This window comes from Bubalus kerabau, chromosome 18 (genome assembly GCF_029407905.1).
Source record: "Bubalus kerabau isolate K-KA32 ecotype Philippines breed swamp buffalo chromosome 18, PCC_UOA_SB_1v2, whole genome shotgun sequence".
Classification (NCBI taxonomy): Eukaryota; Metazoa; Chordata; class Mammalia; order Artiodactyla; family Bovidae; genus Bubalus; species Bubalus kerabau.
Window position 1 is genome coordinate 31,283,405 of NC_073641.1, and position 22,500 is coordinate 31,305,904.

General features: G+C 35.6%; 1 protein-coding gene across 1 annotated transcript in view; it reads left to right on the forward strand.

The window, feature by feature from the left end:
• Positions 1–22,500, forward strand: part of HCN1 (hyperpolarization activated cyclic nucleotide gated potassium channel 1) — a 440,279-nt gene that overhangs the window by 300,942 nt on the left and 116,837 nt on the right. Inside the window, exon 4 of the mRNA XM_055554728.1 lies at positions 18,015–18,233. Coding sequence (XP_055410703.1) covers positions 18,015–18,233 — 219 coding nt within the window. The remainder of the gene's footprint in view (positions 1–18,014; positions 18,234–22,500) is intronic.

Here is a 22,500-nt window from a genome sequence, read left to right on the forward strand (position 1 = left end):
GGCTATGTTGAAATATAAAATAAAAAGCTGTTTTTAAAAAGAGCTTTAAGCTGTGGATTAGACTTCTAAAAATAAGTGCTCAATACCTTCTCCCTTTTGCACAGCCTTACACAGCAGAGGATTTCGTAGGCTTATTTTATTCGATTGCATAATCAATACACCAAGTTCTAGCATTGATTGTAATTGAAGGCTTTATTTGTTTGTCTGCAATTTAAGGTCTTCTGTTTAGAATTAAATAAGATGTACTGTTGCTGATTTATGTAATTACTACTTTGCTGTAAATAAGATGAATTTTTAAAATATTTTTCTAAAGTAACACAATAATTTTAACTGATGTCATTTATCTTTCAAACTTGTGATTGAAATAGCCTGAGCATAGGGAAATGGTTTTCTGTATAATTTAATTAGGCATTAATCTAATAAGAGTATATTTCCCTGAAATAGATAACTTGAGGACAATGCTGAGCAATACAGATTATAGTGGATGGCCTTATCATTTTACCTAGATATATTGTAATAATAACTTGAGTTATACTATCACTTTCAGAATGGAAATAGTTTAACCAGATCATAATTGATTTTTTTTTCCTCTTAAATACCCAAATATGAACCGAGTACAGAATAGCAATTATTAAGCTATAGCTTAAAATGCAGTGTATTTGCAATGAGCAAATGGAGAGGTACTGCTTCTTGAACTTCATCCTCAACAGTAAAATGAATATAATGAAGGCTGCTCTAGCTACCATAAAACTGTTGTGATAATGACAAAGAGAAATTAAATTCTAATTGTAAGAGATCTATATAAGCTGAACTCGGTGGTTTTGTTGTTGATGGTGGTGATGTTATGATTATTATTGTAATTATGCAACTGTAGTGGAAGTGATACTTGCAAGCATGTAGAGACATGAGAGCTTCATTTTGTTTTTCAGTTCTTAGACAAATGAGTTGAGACCTTAGGTATATTGTTCCTTGGATGTTAGATTAAAATGAAATTGGATAGCCTGAGTACTCTCATTTATGTAACTATTTGTTTATTTACTTATATGTTTTTACATTTTTACCTTATCACCTTGGAGATTCTGAAACTCAGTTTGCTTATAAGGGGATAGACTAAATTTTTGCCCAAGTTTCATACAATTATAACTTTCTATGAATCTAGGGATAAAAGTCAGTCTACTGTAGATAAATATGTTTAATGGGTTGAAATTTTTATTTATTTCACTGTCCCTTCTTACAAGTGGTGGTGGGATCCCTGGCCCAGTAGCAAATCCCGATATAAAAAGAAAAAGCAGAGAAGTTTATTTACCCTACCATCCAAATTACATGGTTAAATGTTAAGAGCAAATTTTACTATGACTAAGGTGGGATTTCAGAGTAAAAAGTTAAAGCCTGACTTTTGTGTTAGTGGAAAAGCTCTGTTTTAACTTTCACATAAATAAACAATTATTAAGTAAGCTTCTTGGCAGCTTACACATTTCTTTTTCTATGGTCTAAATTTTTTTAATATTTTAATTATACTTGTTTCTGAACATTATATTTCAATAAAATTCTTCATGACTTACATGTTTGTAAAGAGGTTACAATTGTACCTAGCAATAGAAAATGTTATAAACAGGTTTGTTAAATTAAGACACACACACACATACACAGCCTATTCATAAATTTAGAGGACTATGTTATGTGGAAAACACATAAACATCTTATTCCGTATCCACCTTTTTATATACAGCTACTTTATGAGTCAGTCTTTTGAAACTGATTGATTTAACCTGAATAAAAAGCAGATTCTTTCTACAGTCCACCATCTGCCATACAAATTGACATATGTGCAAATTATCTAGGAAGAAAATCTAATTCCTTGTTTTTATATGGCAACATAAACAGAAATTGCATATTTAGTAAATTTTATAATCTAATAATTAATAATAACCACCCAAAGACTATGCTCAGACTGGAAAAATGTTCTTTACTCTCTGCTTCTTTTACGTCTCAGGTAGCTACTTTTCTTACTAAGAGTAGAAGTTTGAGCCTAGCAATAGATTATGATTCTCCATTTCACTTTAATTTTAGTCATTTTTAACATTAGTAAGATGTGAAAACCTCTCATTAGCTGAGTTAAACATCTTAAGAATGCCATAAAAAGGAGATGATCTACTAATTGGAAGATAATCAGTGCAGAGCTGCTTTGCTAAAACCCATACAATTAATTTAATGCACATTTGTTGTTCAGTCACTAAATCATGTCTGACTCTTTGCATGCATATTAAATAAAATCACTTAGAAAATGACATCAATTGCTTATTTTATTTCAGCCAGATGTTGGGTGACAGTACACAGCATCAGTTACTGTTTCATGTTGAATTTGCCTCCCAATGTCACGGGCACCTTCCAACTCTCTGGAGGATTAAGTCTCAGACAAGGATTTCCTTTCAAAAGACTCCTTCTTATTAGACACCAAGATAGTTTGCTCCATCCTTGGCTATGGGGATAGGAGGAAAGCAGGAAAAGCCTTTGAGAGTTCTTGGCCAATAGGAAAATATGAAAGTGAAATACAACCATATAACCAAGCCATCTTTATTGACCTCAGATGCTCCAGGGAATTTTCCCTCAGAGGTCTTCTCTGATGAAAACCTGAGATAATTTTTCCTCTAAATTCCCTTAAGGTGCAGTAGAGATTTCCTTTTCTGTTTGCAATGAAAGTATATACATACTGTAAAGAATTTCTGTGCTACAGTTATGTTCTTAAAATGCTTGAAAAATCTGCATAATAATTATTATGAGTTTTACTCATATAATGGTTATGAAATACATGGCTATTATATTTGGAATGGAGAGGATTATACTATACTTCAGCAGACCTGTGGTTTCATTCCAGCTTTGTCACCTACAAGTGTGTAACTTTGAAAAAAATTTCTTTTTTCAAGAAATTTAATTTTTCCAAGCTTTGTATTCCCTCCCTGTAATAACAATATCAGGTTTCAAGAATTTTATAAGGAACAACAAGATGATGTAATGCTGGTGATTTAGTCACTGAGGCATGTCTGACTCTTGCAACCCCACGGACTGTAGCCCACCAGACTCCTCTCTCCATGGGATTCTCCAGGCAAGAATACTGGAGTGGGTTGCTATTTCCTTCTCCAGAGGATTTTCCAGACCGGGGATTGAACCCAGGTCTCTTGCATCAAAGGCAGATTCTTTACCAACTTAGCTACAAGGGAAGTCTGAGATGATGTAATAGTATCTTGCAAAGAGTTAAATGTTCTGTTTATGCTAATCTCTTCCATTGTTCCTTTATATTAGTGTGTATATAAAATATATCTACCAATATTTATATATAGAAAATGTGTAAAATACAATTCCTTATATTGGGCAAAGAGATACAACAATGAAATATTTTTCTTGAAATGCTAATTCTAATAAAAAATCACTTTTAAAATCTTGAAATAATGTCCAATTAGTGCCTTTCTGTAAGTGTTAATGAATTCTTAGTACAAAAATTGGAGTTAATAGACATGCCAAATTTAAAAGTAATTTATTGATTTGTTTAACTTTTATTTTAAAATAATGCATCAACATTCAAAAAAATGTGAGGAAAATATCCATAATCTAAATCACTGTTAAACTTTAATTTATGAACCTACTTAATTCGGATTTTGTATTTTGTCACCTCTAATGAAACAAGAAAGAATTCAAAGGATTAAACTGACCAGGGAACATGCCTAAATCAAGCTCTTAAAATGACCAGCCATCATTCTGTTTATGTTAGCAACAATTTAGTTATTCAGTTACTTTATATTTTATTGCTAAAAATAAAGTGTTTAAACTCTCTTGTAATGCAAAAGGTTTGATGCCAAAGGTGCAAATGTTTGTAAGCATTGTAAGCAGATCATAACACTACAAATAAGAAAAATAAATTTCCCCAACTGAAATAAATACATGTGACTGTATATCTGATTTTTTTTAATGTCATTGCTAAAATTCATGGCTTTGGATTTATTTGGAAATATTACTATCAAGAGTACAAATATATATTCCAACAATTCAAGATCTTCTATCATGTGACTGGAATAGAAATGATTCACTATTTCCTGAAACTGAAAGTCACTCAGTTGTGTCTGACTCTTTGCAACCCCATGGACTATACAGTCCATGGAATTCTCCAGGCCAGAATACTGGAGTGGGTAGTCTATCCCTTCTCCAGAGGATCTTCCCAACCCAGGAATTGAACCAGGGTCTCCTGCATTGCAGATGTAGTCCTTATCAACTGAGCTATGAGGGAAATCCACAGTACTTTTAAAAATACAGTGTTAATGTTACATAGCAAAGTTGATAGGTCACAGAATTAACAAAAGGACAGTGTTGGTAGGGTCTCTATCTTCTTGTGAACTTTGGGGTTAATGTTTACTTTGCACCACACCATGCTATACGGGAAATGTTGATATATATATATATATATTTTTTTTTTTTTAAAGAAGTATTTATTTTGGTTATCCCCATTTTGACATTACACCTACCATTGCTGGCATTCTTTACCACAGATCTCCTTAGAAATGGCATGCACAATATTCCTACTGAATAATTCAATGTGTGATGGACTCACTGAGTTGAGTGGGCTTCCCAGGTGGCACAGTGGCAAAGAATTTGCCTGCTAGCGCAGGAAGCACAGGAGACACACATTCGATCCTTGGGTTAGGAATATCACCTGAAGTAGGAAATGGCAACCCACTCCAGTATTCTTGCCTGGAAAATACATGGACAGGGGAGCCCAGTGGGCTCCAGTCCATGGGGTTGCAAAGAGTCAGCCATGACTGAGCACTCACATTGAAATGATCTCTACTTGTCTTCCTACTGACATTATCACTTAATATGATCTGTAACAAAAAGTCACTGTGTTTCATTCAACTAAGACGGGACCTCACCAAAAATGTTGTTTAAATGTTTGGGTTTGTAATAAGTATATGAATCCAGTAATTCTAGGGGACATATTTCAAAGAAAAAATAACTAAAATTAATACTTAAAAACTGAGTTAATTCTATTCCAATTACTATTCAGTATAAAGCTTCCCCAGAGAAGGCAATGGCACCCCATTCAAGTACTCTTGCCTGGAAAATCCCATGGATGGAGGAGCCTGGTAGGCTGCAGTCCATGGAGTCACTAAGAGTCGGACACGACTGTGACAACCCACTCCAGTGTTCTTGCCTGGAGAATCCCAGGGACGGGGGAGCCTGGTGGGCTGCCACCTATGGGGTCGCACAGAGTCGGACACGGCTGAAGTGACTTAGCAGCAGCAGCAGTATAAAGCTTCCCAGGTTGCTCAGTGGTAAAGAATCCGCCTGCCAATACAGGAGCTACAGAAAACACAGGGTCGATCCTTGGGTCGTGAAGATCCCCTGGAGGAGAAAATGGCAATCTTCTCCAGTATTCTTGCTGGGGTAGTCGCATGGACAGAAAAGCGTGGCAGGCTATAGTCTATGGGGTTTCAAAGAGTTGGACGTGACTGAGCACTCAGGGAAAGCAATAAAGCTTGCACCCAAAGTCTGTTGATGGTCCTTCTTCAGCACTGTGAAATCGATGGAGAACAACTGTTTACTGCCCTAATTCTGTTTTTGTAAATACAGATAAAGTAAAATCATAATGTATTCAAGTGAATACAGTATATTTGGAATCGGTGACCTATTTTACTGACACTTGTTACGACTTCAGGCATATTATATTGTGTTATATTCCTTATCTTGGAGATTCTGCAACTTTTGGTCTGATTGGTATTGATATAATTGGTATAAGTAATAAGTTTATTCAATAATCATGAAAGTAATTAAACACACTGATAGAAATTTGGTAACCTAGCTGATTCTCTACCTGGGTTTCTAGTTTACTACTTCGTTATCCCTCTTTAATACCTTAAGAATACATGTGTGAATTTTTGAACCTCTAAATTCTGTGTATCAGATTTTGCTAAGATTTTACCTACTGAACATATTTATATTCGCTTTCAAAAGATGAATAGTTATTTCAGGTATTCAATGATGGAATATTTTGGCCTCCTAACTTAACAAAAATCTAATTCATGCGAAAGATGCTGAACTGGAAAAATTCTGTTACCATGTTGTGTTACTAAGTGGTTTAGTTTGAATTTGAATGTCCTGTGTCAGGATATCTTAGACACTCTAGAATAAATATTTCTCTTTTTGCCACATCCCTTCACTCTGTCCCTGATTCAATAACACTACAAACAGGGTGTCAAATCAAATGCTTACAAAGGATTTTAAGTACACCTAGAGAAAATTCAAAATATAATTTTTCTATATGAAATTTCCCTGATATTATAATAAAATTATCATATATATGTATATTTTCCTATAACTTGGCTCAGTACATTTTCCTCAAGAGATAATCAGTTTCAATGATATCTCAATGAAGTGATGAATTAGATGAGTGAATACTTTGAATAATAAAAAATAATCTATAAGGAGCAATTTGTTAGTAAATCATTACTTGAAATGAAAACAAGATAAGCCCTAATTAAATCAGAGCTCACAGACAACTTATTTACTTTCAGTAGGATGCAGATAACATGTAAACTGGTAATATTTAGATGGTATGGTAAAGCACTGTTCGTATACAGTTTCTTATTCATGTTATTGTTGATGTAGACTAAAATATGATAGAATCATTTTTAAAAGATGAAAAGAGAACAGCCACATAATAAAATAAATAGAATGTATTGGGAATAGAAACGTTCTTGGATTTTTCACAAAAGCCTCTAATATTCTCTTTTCTTTCTTTATGCCTATTCTTTGCCTTATTTTAATTTGCTCTATTAAATAAGGGCTGAAATGTGAAATTTGAGCTGGTCAGTTAGTCTTTCTCCCTCAATATTTTGCCTGAAGTTGTAAATATAATTAAGTTTACAAAGTCACAATCAGTATCATATAGAGTGGTTAATAATGTGGTCCCTAGAGCCTGACTGCCTGGGTTAATAAAGTGGTTAATAATAATATGGTCCCCAGAGTCTGACTGCCTGGGTTATAAAAGTGGATTATTCCACTTACAAATTGGTAACCTTGAGCAAGTCACTATGTTTTCCACCTCAACATCATCTTAAGAATTGTATGATGATAAGACTAAACTAGTTTAGTATAATAATCAGTGCCTTGAACAATTTAGAGCTATACATGCTCTTTTTATCATATTAGTTTTCAAAGATAATGCTGTATTTGTATTTTATCACAGTCAATCTAATTTTCCAACTTGAATTTTTCCTCTTAGGATTGCAGTAGTGGGTCGGTGGGTGGTGGGAAGGATGAGAAGGGATAAAAGACGATGGAGGTACTGGCATAAAACACTGTTCCTCCAGGTGCGATTCTTTCAACAACAGCCTCATAATCACATGGTTGCCATCTAAACACTTACATACCACTGTGAAGGCTGTTTGGGTCTTGTAAATGCAATGTGTGCAGTGGAAATTCAATGATACTGGTCTCATAGAATAATAGAGAGGATCCCATCACCTGATTAGGTGGTGGGATCCACTCTCCTCCATAAAGAAAAGCATATATTGCATGAATCTTTCTAAAAATTTTATAACCCCCTGAGTTATTCTAATATCCTCTTTCTTTCATGGGCACACTCAATTGTGAAGTTGTGTTCGATTCATGGCAACCCCATGGTCGGTAGCCCTCCAGGCACCTCTGTCCATGGGATTTCCCAGGCAAGACTACTGGAGTGGGTTGTCATTTCCTTCTCCAGGTGATCTTCCCAACACAGGGATCAAAGCCACATCTCCCACATTGGGAGGTGGATTCTCTACCAGTGAGCCACCAGGGAAGGACACCTCTTTTGCCATTTTATGAAAAACCTGTTGTTCTTGTTGTTTTATACTTTACACCTTTATATGATTTTTGCTCTCATTTCACCTTTCTTAAACTTGTAATAGCTTTTAAATTGACTTCTGTATGCACTGTTTGGAGAAGGAAATGGCAACCCACTTCAGTATTCTTGCCTGGAAAATCCCATGGGGAAGGATCCTGACAGGCTACAGTCCATGGGATCACAAAGAATTAGACACAACTTAGTAACTGAATAGCAGCAACAACAATCCATTGTTAAGTCTGTCCACCACACTAGGATTTCTCAGTTCATCATTGTTGGCATTTGGGGCCAGATAATTCTATGCTGTGGGAGAACGTTCCTGCAAATTTAGGATGTTTAGCAGCTTCACTAGCTTCTGCCCACTAAAAACAAAAAGGTCTCCTTATGTTGCCACATGTCCCTTAGGCAGAAAAAATCATCCTCAGTTTAGAATGACTCTGCAACAATGCTTCCTGATAAGTCTTCTTAAAGTATAAATTTTGTCCTTTCAGATTGTATCATTCCCTGTTGAGAAACATCAGTTTTTCAGTTCAGTTCAGTTCAGGAGCTCAGTCGTGTCTGACTCTTTGCGACCCCATGAACTGCAACACGCCAGGCCTCCCTGTCCATCACCGACTCCCGGAGTTCACCCAAACCCGTGTCCATCGGGTCGATGATGCCATCAAACCATCCCATCCTCTGTTGTCCCCTTCTCCTCCTGCCCTCAATCTTTCCCGGTATCAGGATCTTTTCCAATGAGTCAGCTCTTCTCATGAGGTGGCCAAAGTACTGGAGTTTCCGCTTCAGCATCAGTCCTTCCAATGAACACCCAGGACTGATCTCCTTCAAAATGGACTGGTTGGATTTCCTTGCAGTCCATGGGACTCTCAGGAGTCTTCTCCAACACCATAGTTTAAAAGCATCAATTCTTCAGCGCTTAGCTTTCTTTACAGTCCAACTCTCACATCCATACATGACCGCTGGAAAAACCATAGCCTTGACTAGATGGACCTTTGTTGGCAAAGTAATGTCTCTGCTTTTTAATATGCTGCCTAGGTTGGTCATAACTTTCCTTCCAAGGAGTAAGCATCTTTTAATTTCATTGCTGCAATCCCTATCTGCAGTGATTTTGGAGCCCTGAAAAATAGTCAGCCACTGTTTCCACTGTTTCCCCATCTATCTGCCATGAAATGATGGGACTGGATGCCATGATCTTAGTTTTCTGAATATTTTCTGAATCAGTTTTTCATATTATACTAAAAAACTATTGTGATGTCTTCAGATCTGGCCATCGATATGTTTGCTAGTGTAGTCCTTATTTTCTTACATATCATTCTAGATTTTAGACTGGCTAATTCATGAGTAACTCTTTTGATAGATAGGTAGACAATGAATTTTCTGGATTTGATGACTGTTCCTATAAGAGTTTTCTCTCAAATATCCTGTCCCACATCTGCAATCATCTATCCACATTTTCTTTTTCTGCTTAAAACATGGTATTGCTCAAATTCCTTTACTCAGTAACTCAATTTAAACTCCCGTTAGGATTGAGAGGGGCCTTTGCTTTATGGATAGGTAGATAGATAGACAGATAAATAGATTCTAAGGTTACTGTATTTTAAAACCATATTCTATCAACATGGAAATAGTCAAGTAGGTTAATGGAGCAAAATATGGAGCCAAGAAACAAACACCCATGGTGTAAAGACAGTATATAACAAAGGAGACAATTTTTCTGTCAGTGGGGATTAGGTTAGAAGTCAGATGCTGTCTCAAGAGAGAAACTTTTTAGAATGAAAGAAAATGTGAACTTCGTTCTGTGGACCAAAGGCAAAAAACCTTACTTAGATAAAAGATGTAAATATAAGTAAACATAAAATAACATAATCTCAAGAAATTTAGGACATATGAATAATCTCTGATTTAGAGAGTTTTTTAAACCAATACAGGAAATTTGTAGTTGTCAAAGTGAAAGAAGTAAAGTCACTCAGTCATGTCTGACTCTGTGTGACCCCATGAACTGTAGCCTACCAGGCTCCTCTGTCCATGGGATTTTCCAGGCAAGAACTGGAGTGGGTTGCCATTTCCTTACAATTTATTTTTCTACATAAAATGATAACTTTGTATGGCAAAGAGTAAATTATATGTAAATATTTAAACCAAATAAAGAATTGATATCCAGTCTTCAAAATACTACAGTATTTTAAAATAAAGAAAAATAATAAGAATTTCATCAGAAAAGAGGTCTAATTAATTAATAAGTATGTGAACACCTTCTCAAATTCCCTACTCAATGAAATATAAAAATAACAGTAACAATGGGTAGCTTTTCTCACTATAGAAAGTGATGAGTATATTTTTACGTGTGTTTGGAAAACTTGTTTTGGGAAACATGGCCACCCAAAACGGATGTGTCTTGGTGGAGAATTCTGACAAAACATGGTCCCCTGGAGAAGGGAATGGCAAACCACTTCAGCATCCTTGCCTTGTAAACCCCATGAACAGTATGAAAATTCAAAAAGAATACACTGAAAGATGAAGTCCCCAGGTTGGTAGGTGCCCAATATGCTACTGGAGAAGAGTGGGGAAATAACTCCAGAAAGAAAGAAGAGACAGAGTCAAAATGAAAACAATGCCCAGTTGTGGATGGAACTGGTAATAGAAGTAAAGCCCGATGCTGTAAAGAACAATATTGCACAGGAACCTGGAATGTTAGGTCCATGAATCAAGGTAAATTAGAAGTGGTCAAACAGTAAATGGCAAGCATGAACATCGACATTTTAGGAATCAGTGAACTAAAATGGACTGGAATGAGCGAATTTAACTCAGATAACCATTATATCTACTACTGTGGGAAAGAATCCCTTAGAAGAAATGGAGTAGTCCTCAAAATCAACAAAAAAGTCTGAAATGCAATTCTTGGGTGCAATCTCAAAAATGACAGAATGATCTCTGTTCATTTCCAAGGCAAACCATTCAATATCACAGTAATCCAAGTCTATGCCCCAAACAGTAATACTGAAGAAGCTGAGGTTGAATGGGTCTATGAAGAACTACAAGATCTTTTACAACTAACATCGAAAAACATGTGGTTTTCATTATAAGGGACTAGAAGGCAAAAGTAGGAAGTCAAGAGATACCTGAAGTAACAGGCAAATTTGGCCTTGGAGTACAGGGCAGGGCAAAGGCTAACAGAGTTTTGCCAAGAGAACACACTGGTCATAGCAAACACAAGAAAAGACTCTACACATGGACATCCCTAGATGGTCAATACCGAAATCAGATTGATTATATTCTTTGCAGCCAAAGATGGAGAAGCTCTATACAGTCAGCAAAAACAAGATCAGGAGCTGACTGTGGCTCAGATCATGAACTCCTTATTGCCAAACTCAGACTTAAATTGAAGAAAGTAGGGAAAACCACTAGAACATTCAGGTATGGCCTAAATCAAGTGACAAATAGATTCAAGGAATAGATCAAGGGATTAGATCTGATAGAGTGCCTGAAGAACTATGGACAGAGGTTTATGACATTGTATGGGAGGCAGTGATCAAGACCATCCCCAAGAAAATGAAATGCAAAAAGTGAAATGGTTGTCTGAGGAGATCTTACAAATGGCTGAGAAAAAAAGAGAAGCAAAAGACAAAGGCAAAAAGGAAAGATATACCCATTTGAATGCAGAGTTCCAAAGAATATCAAGGAGAGATAAGAAAGCCTTCCTCAGTGATCAGTGCAAAGAAATAGAGGAAAACAATAGAATGGGAAAGACTAGAGATCTCTTCAAGAAAATTAGAGATACCAAGGGAACATTTCATGCAAAGATGGGCACAATAAAGGGCAGAACTGATATGTACCTAACAGAAGCAGAAGGTATTAAGAGGTGGCAAGAATGAACAGAAGAACTATACAAAAAAATATCTTCATGATCCAGATAACCACAATAGTGTGATCACTCACCTAGAGCCAGACATCCTAGAATGCAAAGTCAAGTGGGCCTTGGGAAGCATCACTACGAACAAAGCTAGTGGAGGTGATGGAATACCAGTTGAGCTATTTCAAATCCTAAAAGATGATGCTGAGAAAGTGCTGCACTCAATATGCCAGCGAATTTGGAAATCTCAACAATGGCCACAGGACTGGAAAAGATCAGTTTTCATTCCAGTCCCAAAGAAAGGCAATGCCAAAGTATGTTCAAACTACCGCACAATTGCACACATGTCACATGCTAGCAAAGTAATGCTCAAAATTCTCCAAGCCAGGCTTCAACAGAATGTGAACTGTGAACTTCCAGAGGTTCAAGCTGGATTTAGAAAAGGCTGAAGAACCAAAAATCAAATTGCCAATATCTGTTGGATCATCAGAAAAGCAAAAGAATTCTAGATAAACATCTACTTCTGCTTTATTGATTATGCCAAAGCCTTTGTGTGGATCACAACAAGCTCTGAAAAATTCTTAAAGAAATGGTAATACCAGACCACCTGACCTGTCTCCTGAGAAATCTGTATGCAGGTCAAGAAGCAACAGTTAGAACTGGACATGGAACAACAGACTGGTTCCAAATAGGGTAAGGAGTACGTCCAGGCTGTATATCGTCACCCTGCTTATTTAACTTATATGCAAAGTACATCATGCAAAACCCCAGGCTGGATGAAGAACAAGCTGGAATCAAGATTGCCAGGAGAAATATTAATATATTCAGATATGCAGATGCTGCTGCTGCTAAGTCACTTCAGTCATGTCTGACTCTGTGCAACCCCATAGACAGCAGCCCACCAGGCTCTCCCTGTCCCTGAGATTCTCCAGGCAAGAACACTAGAGTGGGTTGCCATTTCCTTCTCCAATATGTGAAAGTGAAAAGTGAAAGTGAAGTCGCTCAGTCGTGTCTGACTCTTTGCGACCCCATGGACTGCAGCCTACCAGTCTCCTCCGTCCATGGGATTTTCCAGGCAAGAGTACTGGAGTGGGTTGTCACTGCCTTCTCCGGATATGCAGATGACAGCACCCTTATGGTACAAAGTGAAGAAGAACTGAAGAACCTCTTGATGAAGATGAAAGAGGAGAGTAAAAATGCTGGTTTAAAATTCAATGAGGATCATGGCATCCAGTCCCATCACTTCATGGCAAATAGATGGGGAAACAATGGAAACGGTGAGAAATTTTATTTTCTTGGGCTTCACAATCACTGCAGATGGTGAGTGCAGCCATGAAATTAAAAGACCCTCCTTGGAAGAAAAGCTATGACCAACCTAGACAGCATATTAAAAAGCAGAGACATTACTCTGCTGACAAAGGGCCATCTCATCAAAGCTATTGTTTGTCCAGCAGTCATGTATGGATGTGAGAGTTGGAATATAAAGAAAGCGGAGTGCTGAATAATTGATGCTTTTGAACTGTGTTGTTGAAGAAGATTCTTGAGCGTCCCTTAGACTGCAAGGAGATCCAACCAGTCAATCGTAAGGGAAATCACCCTTAAAGATTTATTGGAAGGACTGATGCCAAAGCTGAAACTCCAATATTTTGGCCACCTGATGCTAAAAATCTCACTCACTGGAAAAGACCCTGATGCTTGGAAAGATTGAAGGCAGGAGGAGTAGAGGACGACAGAGGATGAGTTGGTTGAATGGCATCACTGACTCAATGGACATGAATTTGAGCAAGCTCCAGGAGTTGGTGATGGACGGGGAAGCCTGGTGTGCTGCAGTCAATGGGGTCTTAAAGAGTTGGATATGACTGAGCGACTGAACTGACTCACAGTATTTTTCAGTCTGGCAGTATATTTTAAAATCAATTGAAAACTTTGCTTTTTGACCCAATAAACACTTTTCTGGAAATCTGATTGATCAAAATAAGGGTTATATGTATTAGATTGTTTATTATAGAATAATTTGTCATGGAAAAAACTAGGAAACAGTAGAAAATGGGTGAATTAGCTATGTGGCATCACTAGACTTTTGGAGGGGTATTTCTGTGAGAAAAGCAATATACAGAAAAAATGTATATAATATAATTCATTTTTGAAGGATTAAAAAGCCACAATCTCAGAATGTATGTGTTGTGTGTGTGTGTGTGTTTTGCATGTATTTATGTTAACATGGAAAAAGGTACAGAGAAAACCATGCCTGGTTTAAGAAGCAGAAATGGAGAGAAAGGGAGAAAGGGATGGATAAAACAAGAGTTGAAAAGTTTTCCATGATTCAAAGGAATCATGAAGCATGTATAATAGACATTTATTTCAACTCATTTAAAAGGGAATATGTATGTCTGTTGTGTGTGCCTTAGGAGATAACTGAAAATGAACATAACACACATTCTTGTATAAAATAGTTTGGCAGCTATTTGGTTGCATTATTTAGGGAAACTGGTTTAAACTTTACTCTCTAGCTCCTCATGCCGCTTCTCCTAAAAAACCAACATGAACAGAAAGCGCAACCTCCATTGGACACCTTTTTGAACTTTTTAATTATTTCCATTATATCTAATTACCTCAAGATGCCTAAACAACATAAAGGAAGAAATTTTTGTTCTAGTTTTAACTAATTATAGTCAAAATTTATTTATTCACTCCTTTTGACAGTAATAAAAAATGTTGAGTATCTCTACTGAATTATGCTATTTAGACTCTAATCTATGAGAAAATATAAGTCCATGAGATGATCATCATATACAGGGTAGAAGTCACCATGACAGGTGAATACCTGCAGTTCTCTAGGAGCTCTAAAGAGATTTAAATCCAGTAAGAAATTAGTCAAGCTTGTTTTCTTTCTATCCATTCTTTGAATGGATCACAGGATAAAAGACCTTTGTTTATTTTGTAGTTTGGTTTGTAATGTATCCAATTTTAGTATTATCAGTATGAAACTGAGTCAAATTTAAAGAATTTAAGTATTTTAAATAATAGGCACATTCAAGATTTTTATAGAGCATGTTGCTCTGTTAATTAAATATTCCATTTCTTGTTTATGAAACATCTAGAATTTGGGGAACCCTAAGTGTATTCCTGAGAGTATGAGCTCTGTTCATTCCCCAAAATGCAAACTTGTGCATGAGTTCATTATACAATTTGCCATGTATAATATCATAAATAATTTTCTTTCTTTAAAATTAAATTTCATTTTATACTGACAGAGACAAGGGGTAGCTTAAAATGGCAACATGATCTATTGTATAAAAAAATAAAATGAATTTCACTTTAAGAACCTTAACTCTTTCAACTAAATGAGACTGGTTATATTTTATTTGTCTGCAGACTCAACCAGTTCCAAAGTTTATGAGGTTGGATTTTTCAAACTTATCATGTTCTGTTTTAATCTATAAACTTAACTTTAGAAAGCTGTATTAAAACAATAAACAAAATATCTGTACATATATTTAATATTAATACATTATTTTAAAATTTATGATTATTTAAGAGTTAGTTTGACAGACTCAAGTTAATTTGACAGACACTGTATGTACATGTGGTTTATGATCTGGGAGTTGTAAAAGGACCTACTTTAGGAAGGACTCTGCACTTGGATTCATGCTCTGCTGCAGCCATCTTGAAATTCATAATAGCGTTATCTTTGAATTTATGTTCATAAGCAAAGTCCACTGGGACATGGAACCATGAATATGAGCATTGGCACTGCAAGGTAGCAGCTGTGCATATACAGGTTCAAGCCTACAGGCACAGCAGGAAGTACAGAAGCCAAGCAGTTGGCCTGGCAGCAAGGCACAGATATGCACGCCTCAGCAGTCTTGGATGCTTTGTGTCTCTAATGTGGACAGGCCTGAACTGGGTCCAGGTTAGCAGTGGCAAAGGCAGCAACAGAAGCAGCAGTAGTAACACTAGGCAGCAGAGACACACAGGAGGACTTCCCCTGCCAGCCAGGAGAAGACCATGGTAAGATTCACCTATCAGGCCCAAGAACCCATCTCCAAAGTATCTACATAAATATTAAATCTCTTAAGTTCCAAGACAGACCCTGTGGAGCTCAAACAGTAAACTTTGTCAATAAATTATTACATGATAAAAGAATTCATATAGCCATTTCAATAAAAGTTATCAGGTAGTTATTAGAATTCTTGATTTTAAAATCTCCAGATTTAACAACTCCTGCGACATTGAGATGCAAATATGCACCAGCCTAGCAATAAGAAATTTAAAGATCATCACTTATAGTGGAAAACAACACTATTTTCATATGAAGTTTTAAATGAGCCAGTTATTATCAAGGAAGACAATTTTTAAATTAAATTTTCCTTGTAATTGAAAATACAGGAAGATAAAACATAATCAGGCATTATGGGTTATATACAAATCAGGAAGATATTTTTGGCTTCTTGCATTGATCATTCTTTAATTAAAAGTTACAGGAAATGTCAGAGGAAACATTAAAATATCATTGCATACATTTACATTTAACATTAAGTTCAATAGAAAAACAGTGTAATGGTTCTTTGTTGTGATAGAATTGTTCTGTATCTTGACAGTGTTAATGAATATAGGAACCGATACATGTAATAAAACTGAATAAAACTAATTTGTGTATACAAAGGAGTACACGTTTAGTGAAATATAAATGATATCAATGGATTATATTCATGTCAGTTTCTTGTTGTAACATTGCTCTATAGTTTGCAGGATTTCACCTTTGAGAAGAACTGATGAATCGTACATATTTCTCTATTATTTCTTAACAATGTCCATATTCATTTACAGTTATCTTAAAAACTGTAATTTAAAAATAAGACAGTTTCTTGAATATGATTTTTATGGAGTTAAATCATTTATTAGAAATTATTCCATGAGAATCATCAGCTCCAGAAGTACTAAAATTTATGTATTAAAATAATTTATCAAACATTCATCCTAATGTTGTCCCCAGGCTATAAAATACTCCAGTTCCAGTAAAGGTTGCATCAACAGAAAGCTCTTCCCCCAAATTAAAAATGTATCAGAAATTATTTGTGATCTTGCATTAGCCAAAAGGAACTGATGTAATTTTCAGTTTTATCATTGAAGATGAAATTATTAATCATATAAATTTTTATGACATAAAGAATGAATATGTCAGAAAACTAAGCCATAAAAATTGTATGATCATTCAAGATATCACAATAGTATAGTATTACTTGTATTATATATAATTATGATACCAGAATTTAACTTTTTGAAATGTATGAGTTTATGTTGTTACTCAACTAGCACTATTATCCCAAGTTTTATAATGAATTAAATATTTTAAGGAAAATTCTTTATATATTATCTTCAACAATACTTTCCCCCCCTACATTTTAAACTAAAAGGCCTCAAATTTTTATTTTACCCTGAGTCTCATAAATAAGGTAAATCCTGGACTAGGCAGTTTGATACATTGATCAAAAAAGTTCTCTAAGTTTTATCAGACAATATATAAGATATATTGAATAACTTATTTTTGTAGAATTGAGTTTAAGATAGAGTTTTGAAATGACATCAGAAATTGCATCTAATAACTAATCTCAGAAGTCAGCGTTTTTGTTTTTTTTCGGTGTCCTCCAAGATATTATTTTGCTTATTTTATTTTATTATTCTACAGAAAGCCAGTAAGATTCATCCATCATCAACTTTGACATTTGAATTTCAATATACGTTACTCAGAGAAGGCTTCAAGGAAGTCTTTTCACTTATCAGATCTGTATTTCCAAATTATGTTAATTTTTCATTTAAGGTATTGAGGTATTCATTGAAGTCTATACAAATATATCATTTGGACTTTCAAAATTTTAATATGATAGCTTTGATAAAAATTCCTATACTTAGGCCTATGTGCTTCATATCAATCAGCAGCATTTCTCAATTTGCAAATAATAATATATTACTAGAGAATGACACAGATTTCCTGGAAATTTTAAAATGAGCTTATCAACATTCATTCACACCACTGTCCCAAAAGGAATTTTTAGTTTTAAAAACATATAAAACTGACCAGGATTGCATATTTTAACATAGACTATTTCTATTTAATTATATTTAGCAAGTTTTGAAAAACATCCGGTCGTTTGATTAACTATTGGGGCGAAGTATCTGTGTAAATGCTCTATTACAAGAATGTTATGATGCTTCTGTGTATCGGTCATACTTATTTTTCTTCTGCTATCCTAATGGTTCACTCTATTTCCTTTTTCTCTTCTGTTGCAGAATGATTCTTGGGGAAAGCAGTATTCCTACGCGCTCTTCAAAGCGATGAGTCACATGCTGTGCATCGGCTATGGAGCCCAAGCCCCAGTGAGCATGTCTGACCTGTGGATCACCATGCTGAGCATGATCGTCGGGGCCACCTGCTACGCCATGTTTGTCGGCCACGCCACGGCTCTAATCCAGTCTTTGGATTCCTCAAGGCGGCAATATCAAGAGAAGGTAATTGGTTTTATCTCTAATATATTCAACCAGCTAGTTTGTCAATTTAATTAATAGTATTCAGATAAATAAACTATGCCCAGTAACGAAACTATAATGAGCTGAAATGTTCGAAGGAGGAAACCACAATGTTTCCATATTTTGAAGTTTTTTCAAGATGGTCCTCATAGCTTTTGTTTCCAGTTTCTCTCTTAAATACATATTTTCTTTAAAAAAATCTGATTTTCATTCACAAAAAAATAGCTCCATGTTTCAAATGTATGAAGCTGATTTGAGGTGTTGTCATGGTTTGTGTTCTGTAATTTTTAAACAGTTACGATAATATAAAGACTTCTCGTACATGTTAGAAAAATGTGAGCTGATTAAATGCAGAGAGACGGCCATTGTACATGTCTCTTTTTGCCTCTTTGCATATTGCAATCATAATTTATATTAAGTCCATATGCATAGCTGAACATATGTTGTCCTTATATCTAGATAAGTCACCACACACCCTCCAGTCTTTAAAATGCATACTAACAGCTGCTATCATGCATTCTTATGCACAGTGTGTTAATTGAAATGATTGCTGTGCTAAACTTTTCTCAAAAGAGAGAAAGTAGATTTGTGCACTGATTTATTCATTGGATTTTGTTTTAATATGCTGAATTATTTGGTTGGTACTAGACCTTGGATAATCAGACAATACTTATATTCTTCACAAACATCAGTAACTTTCTGACAGATAAGAATGTTTTATAATTGAAGGAAGAATTTCTAGTGTGGGAGCTCTGTTGAATATGATAGAATATATAATATATATGCACCTTGCTAAAAAGCATATCTGAAAGTAATGGTTCAAACAATTCTAGAATATGTCTCCTGATGAGTAATAACAGCTTGGACTCATAAATTCTTCACCAAACAGGCAAAGATCATTTCATTTGTGACTTTATTGACGGAGGTTTTCAACACATTATGTTTGCCGTAATTCATCATCAAATTCTTGATCTTAGGAGGGTTTGGTAGAGGATAAAGGATACTGGAATAAGTTTTTGTTACTTTGTGACATTTGAAACAATTTAGTCAGGAACAGCTGGTCATTTAGGTGAGCGGCATTGAGTCCCTCTCCTGCATCTCCCTAAGAGAGGCCCGAGAACCTGGCAGCCATCACCAGCCTCTTTCTGCTGAGGGCTCTGTGCTCTGCCAGAAGCTGCTCTTGGATGAGACCCAAGATGTCACGCTAGCCCTGCTGCATCACTCAGATCTGGTCCACAGAGAAGCCCTCAGGCATCCATCTCATAGCCCATCTCTCAGCACTACTGCGTCCTCCACCAAAGCAACGAAGAGCCTGTGTCTAACCTTCAGATTCTTGGCAGAGTCACACCCCAGTGTCCACAGGCTATTTGCATGTTCTCATATGTGAACTGGACTCCAGACTCATGTCTCTTAACTATGTGAACTTATTTCAAAGGTCTCCAAGCGACTTTCTTGTTGTACCCCTGAAAGGTCAAGGGTTAGAAGGTAGCCCTCCCACAGCCCTATCCCAAAGCAGGCTGGACTCACATACGAGCAGTCATTCCCTTCAAAGAGGTCTGCTCACTATTGTTGTCAGGAAAGTTCTGTTTCTGCTCTCTGACCTCTGTAAACCTTCAGTGAGATTGACACCTTTAGAAGTCTTCTTCATTGGATCCGCATTTACAATTGTAAACCTGTATAGGAGGGAGCCTCTTACATAACCAGCATTCTGATATCTCAGGTTAGCAGCTTAGTAAACATGAGGAAGGAAGAGTAAATCCTAATCTAGCAGATTTTTAGACCTTTTATTTTAAAATCTCAGTTCTTCTCAAAACTTACTCCACAGATAATATAAATAAATCATAAACATACACATTTATATATATACACACACACACACACGAGTATATTTTTTTAATTTATTTATTTTTAATTGAAGGATAGTTACAATATTGTGTTGGTTCCTGTCATACATCACCATGGATAAGCCATAAGTATACATATGTCTCCTCCCTCTTGAGCCTCCCACCCTATCCCATACCTCTAGGTTGTCACAGAGCTGGTTCATTGTTGAATTACCTATTTAATTGTTTCCTGGTCAGATAAGTTTGTACATCTTGATTGAAGCAATGAACTGAAAAGATTTTTGCTATTAATGTGTGTGCTCTGAACATTTAACATTTTGTCTGCCCTCTGCCAAACCCCCTTGTGTTTTAAGTGATTGATGAACACTTGGGAAATGCCTTATCTGGATATACTCCCCACAGTGAGCATTCCATTTTCTTAAGTTGACCTTGGGTAGGTACTACCTTTTCTAGATATATCCACAGTTCATCTAGTCTTTTTAAATGAAAAAGCTTTAGATCACTCTGTATCTTTATACTGTTGTGTCTCAGTTCTTACACTTCAGCACCCCTGGGAAGCCTACTATTATTTCGAAACTTGTCACTCTCTTTCCCGTCAAATAATTCTAGTAAAAGCAGCATTTAGGTGTGCAATTTCCTTTGTAATAAGCAAGAATTTTAACACAAAGCACATTATGAATTTAGAATAAGAAATTTTCAACTCACCTTGGTGTACCTGACGTACATGAATGATTTTTAGTGTGAAATTTGAACATGACAAATATTTAATTGTATGAGGAAATTATCAAATTGAAATAACTATATACTGAATAGCTTCTGAATCCAAGAAGCGAAGTGTATATTAATCTAAGGCGGGTTCACCAATGAATGACTTGTTTTAATAAACTGTGCTCTCTAATGATAGAGCTGAGGCAGTAAGCCAGTGCTGCTCTGGGCTTCAGATATTGCGTATGTTGCGTAAAATTGTAAAAAACTACTGATTCTTAGTTTAATAATGATAATAAATTTAACATTATAAATTTATCCAAATGGACAGAATTTTATCATATCAGCACGTGTTTATGATCCCTTTGGAATAAGAAGGTATAGTTTAACATAAGTAGTCTCTCAACCGTGAAGGTGAATTATGTAATCCTGAATGAAATCATGCAGTTGTGCAATTTTATGTAATCATATCAAAAATATTATATTCTAAACCTAGTCAGTTCAGGCAAGTGGGTTTTTTTTTTTTTTGGTTTTAATGAATAATCCATAGATTCTTATTCTTTTCTTGTAATGAAAGACTGTAATCAGGACTGTCACATAAGCTTCTTATTCCATAGAAATATGTTTAATCAATCTAGTCTCCCAAATTTGTAAAAGGTAATGTTATGAACAAAGACAAAAGACTAGGCACTAAGACCTGCTCTCATTTTTTAACTAGTCAAATCCCATTTATAGTGAAGCAAATTTCAGGTCATTTAAAATGAACTGATTATGGGTAATATGCCTTTCAAAAATAATTTGTTGGAAAAAGAATGGTGCCAAACCAACTTTTAAACTCATGGATCTCATTGCCAAATCCCTCTTCCAACAAGAAAATTATTTTTCTCAGAACAAATCAAATGATTCTGATCTGCCTCCATACCTTTCATCCTACTCCTGACATACTTTTACCCCTTTTCCTGTTTACACAGGTTCTACCCTTCCCTTTGGAAGACTGTGACACCTTCCCTGATTATCCTAATCTATAATAATCTGTTTATTGTGTATATTCTATCTGTTCCAGAGGAATATAATACTCTAATAGGAAGATCTATGTCTTTGTTATTGTGTATTTCCTCCCCCATACACAGAAACCTCAGTGCTGTGCTGCTCAGAGGGGACAGTAAGGATTAAGAATACTTATAGTTGTCCAACTGTGTTTTCTAGCAAATAAATGGGAGTAAGAGTTTATCCTTCGAAATTTTTGAACTCTGTCACTTGAATATACATGAGAGCATCTTTTTCAAAATGTTGATCCCGTTGTTTATTTATATGTGTGTAAACATATTGCTTCAGCTGTTACAGCAAATTCTTATGTATGTATGTATGCATTTGGCTTACACACAGGTCATGTTTTGGAAACTAAATTTTCAATATGCTTTCCCTTCTGCAATTCTGAGATTGGTTTCCTGTAAGTGAAAGATACATTATCAAAATATCTTTCACTGGGGTTGAAGCCATTTCTTGATTCCCGGATTGATCAGTAGGGTACTCTGCTTTAAGCCATGATGAAACCCTTTGTTTCAGAAAGAAGGATGGGAGAGATTGTCAGGACTGTCATGTGATTCTGAGTCTTCAATTTCGAAAAAGCATTCTATGACTAGAGTAATGGCAGATCAAAGGGAAAAAAAAAATTGGAGTAATGGCCATTGGCCATGATG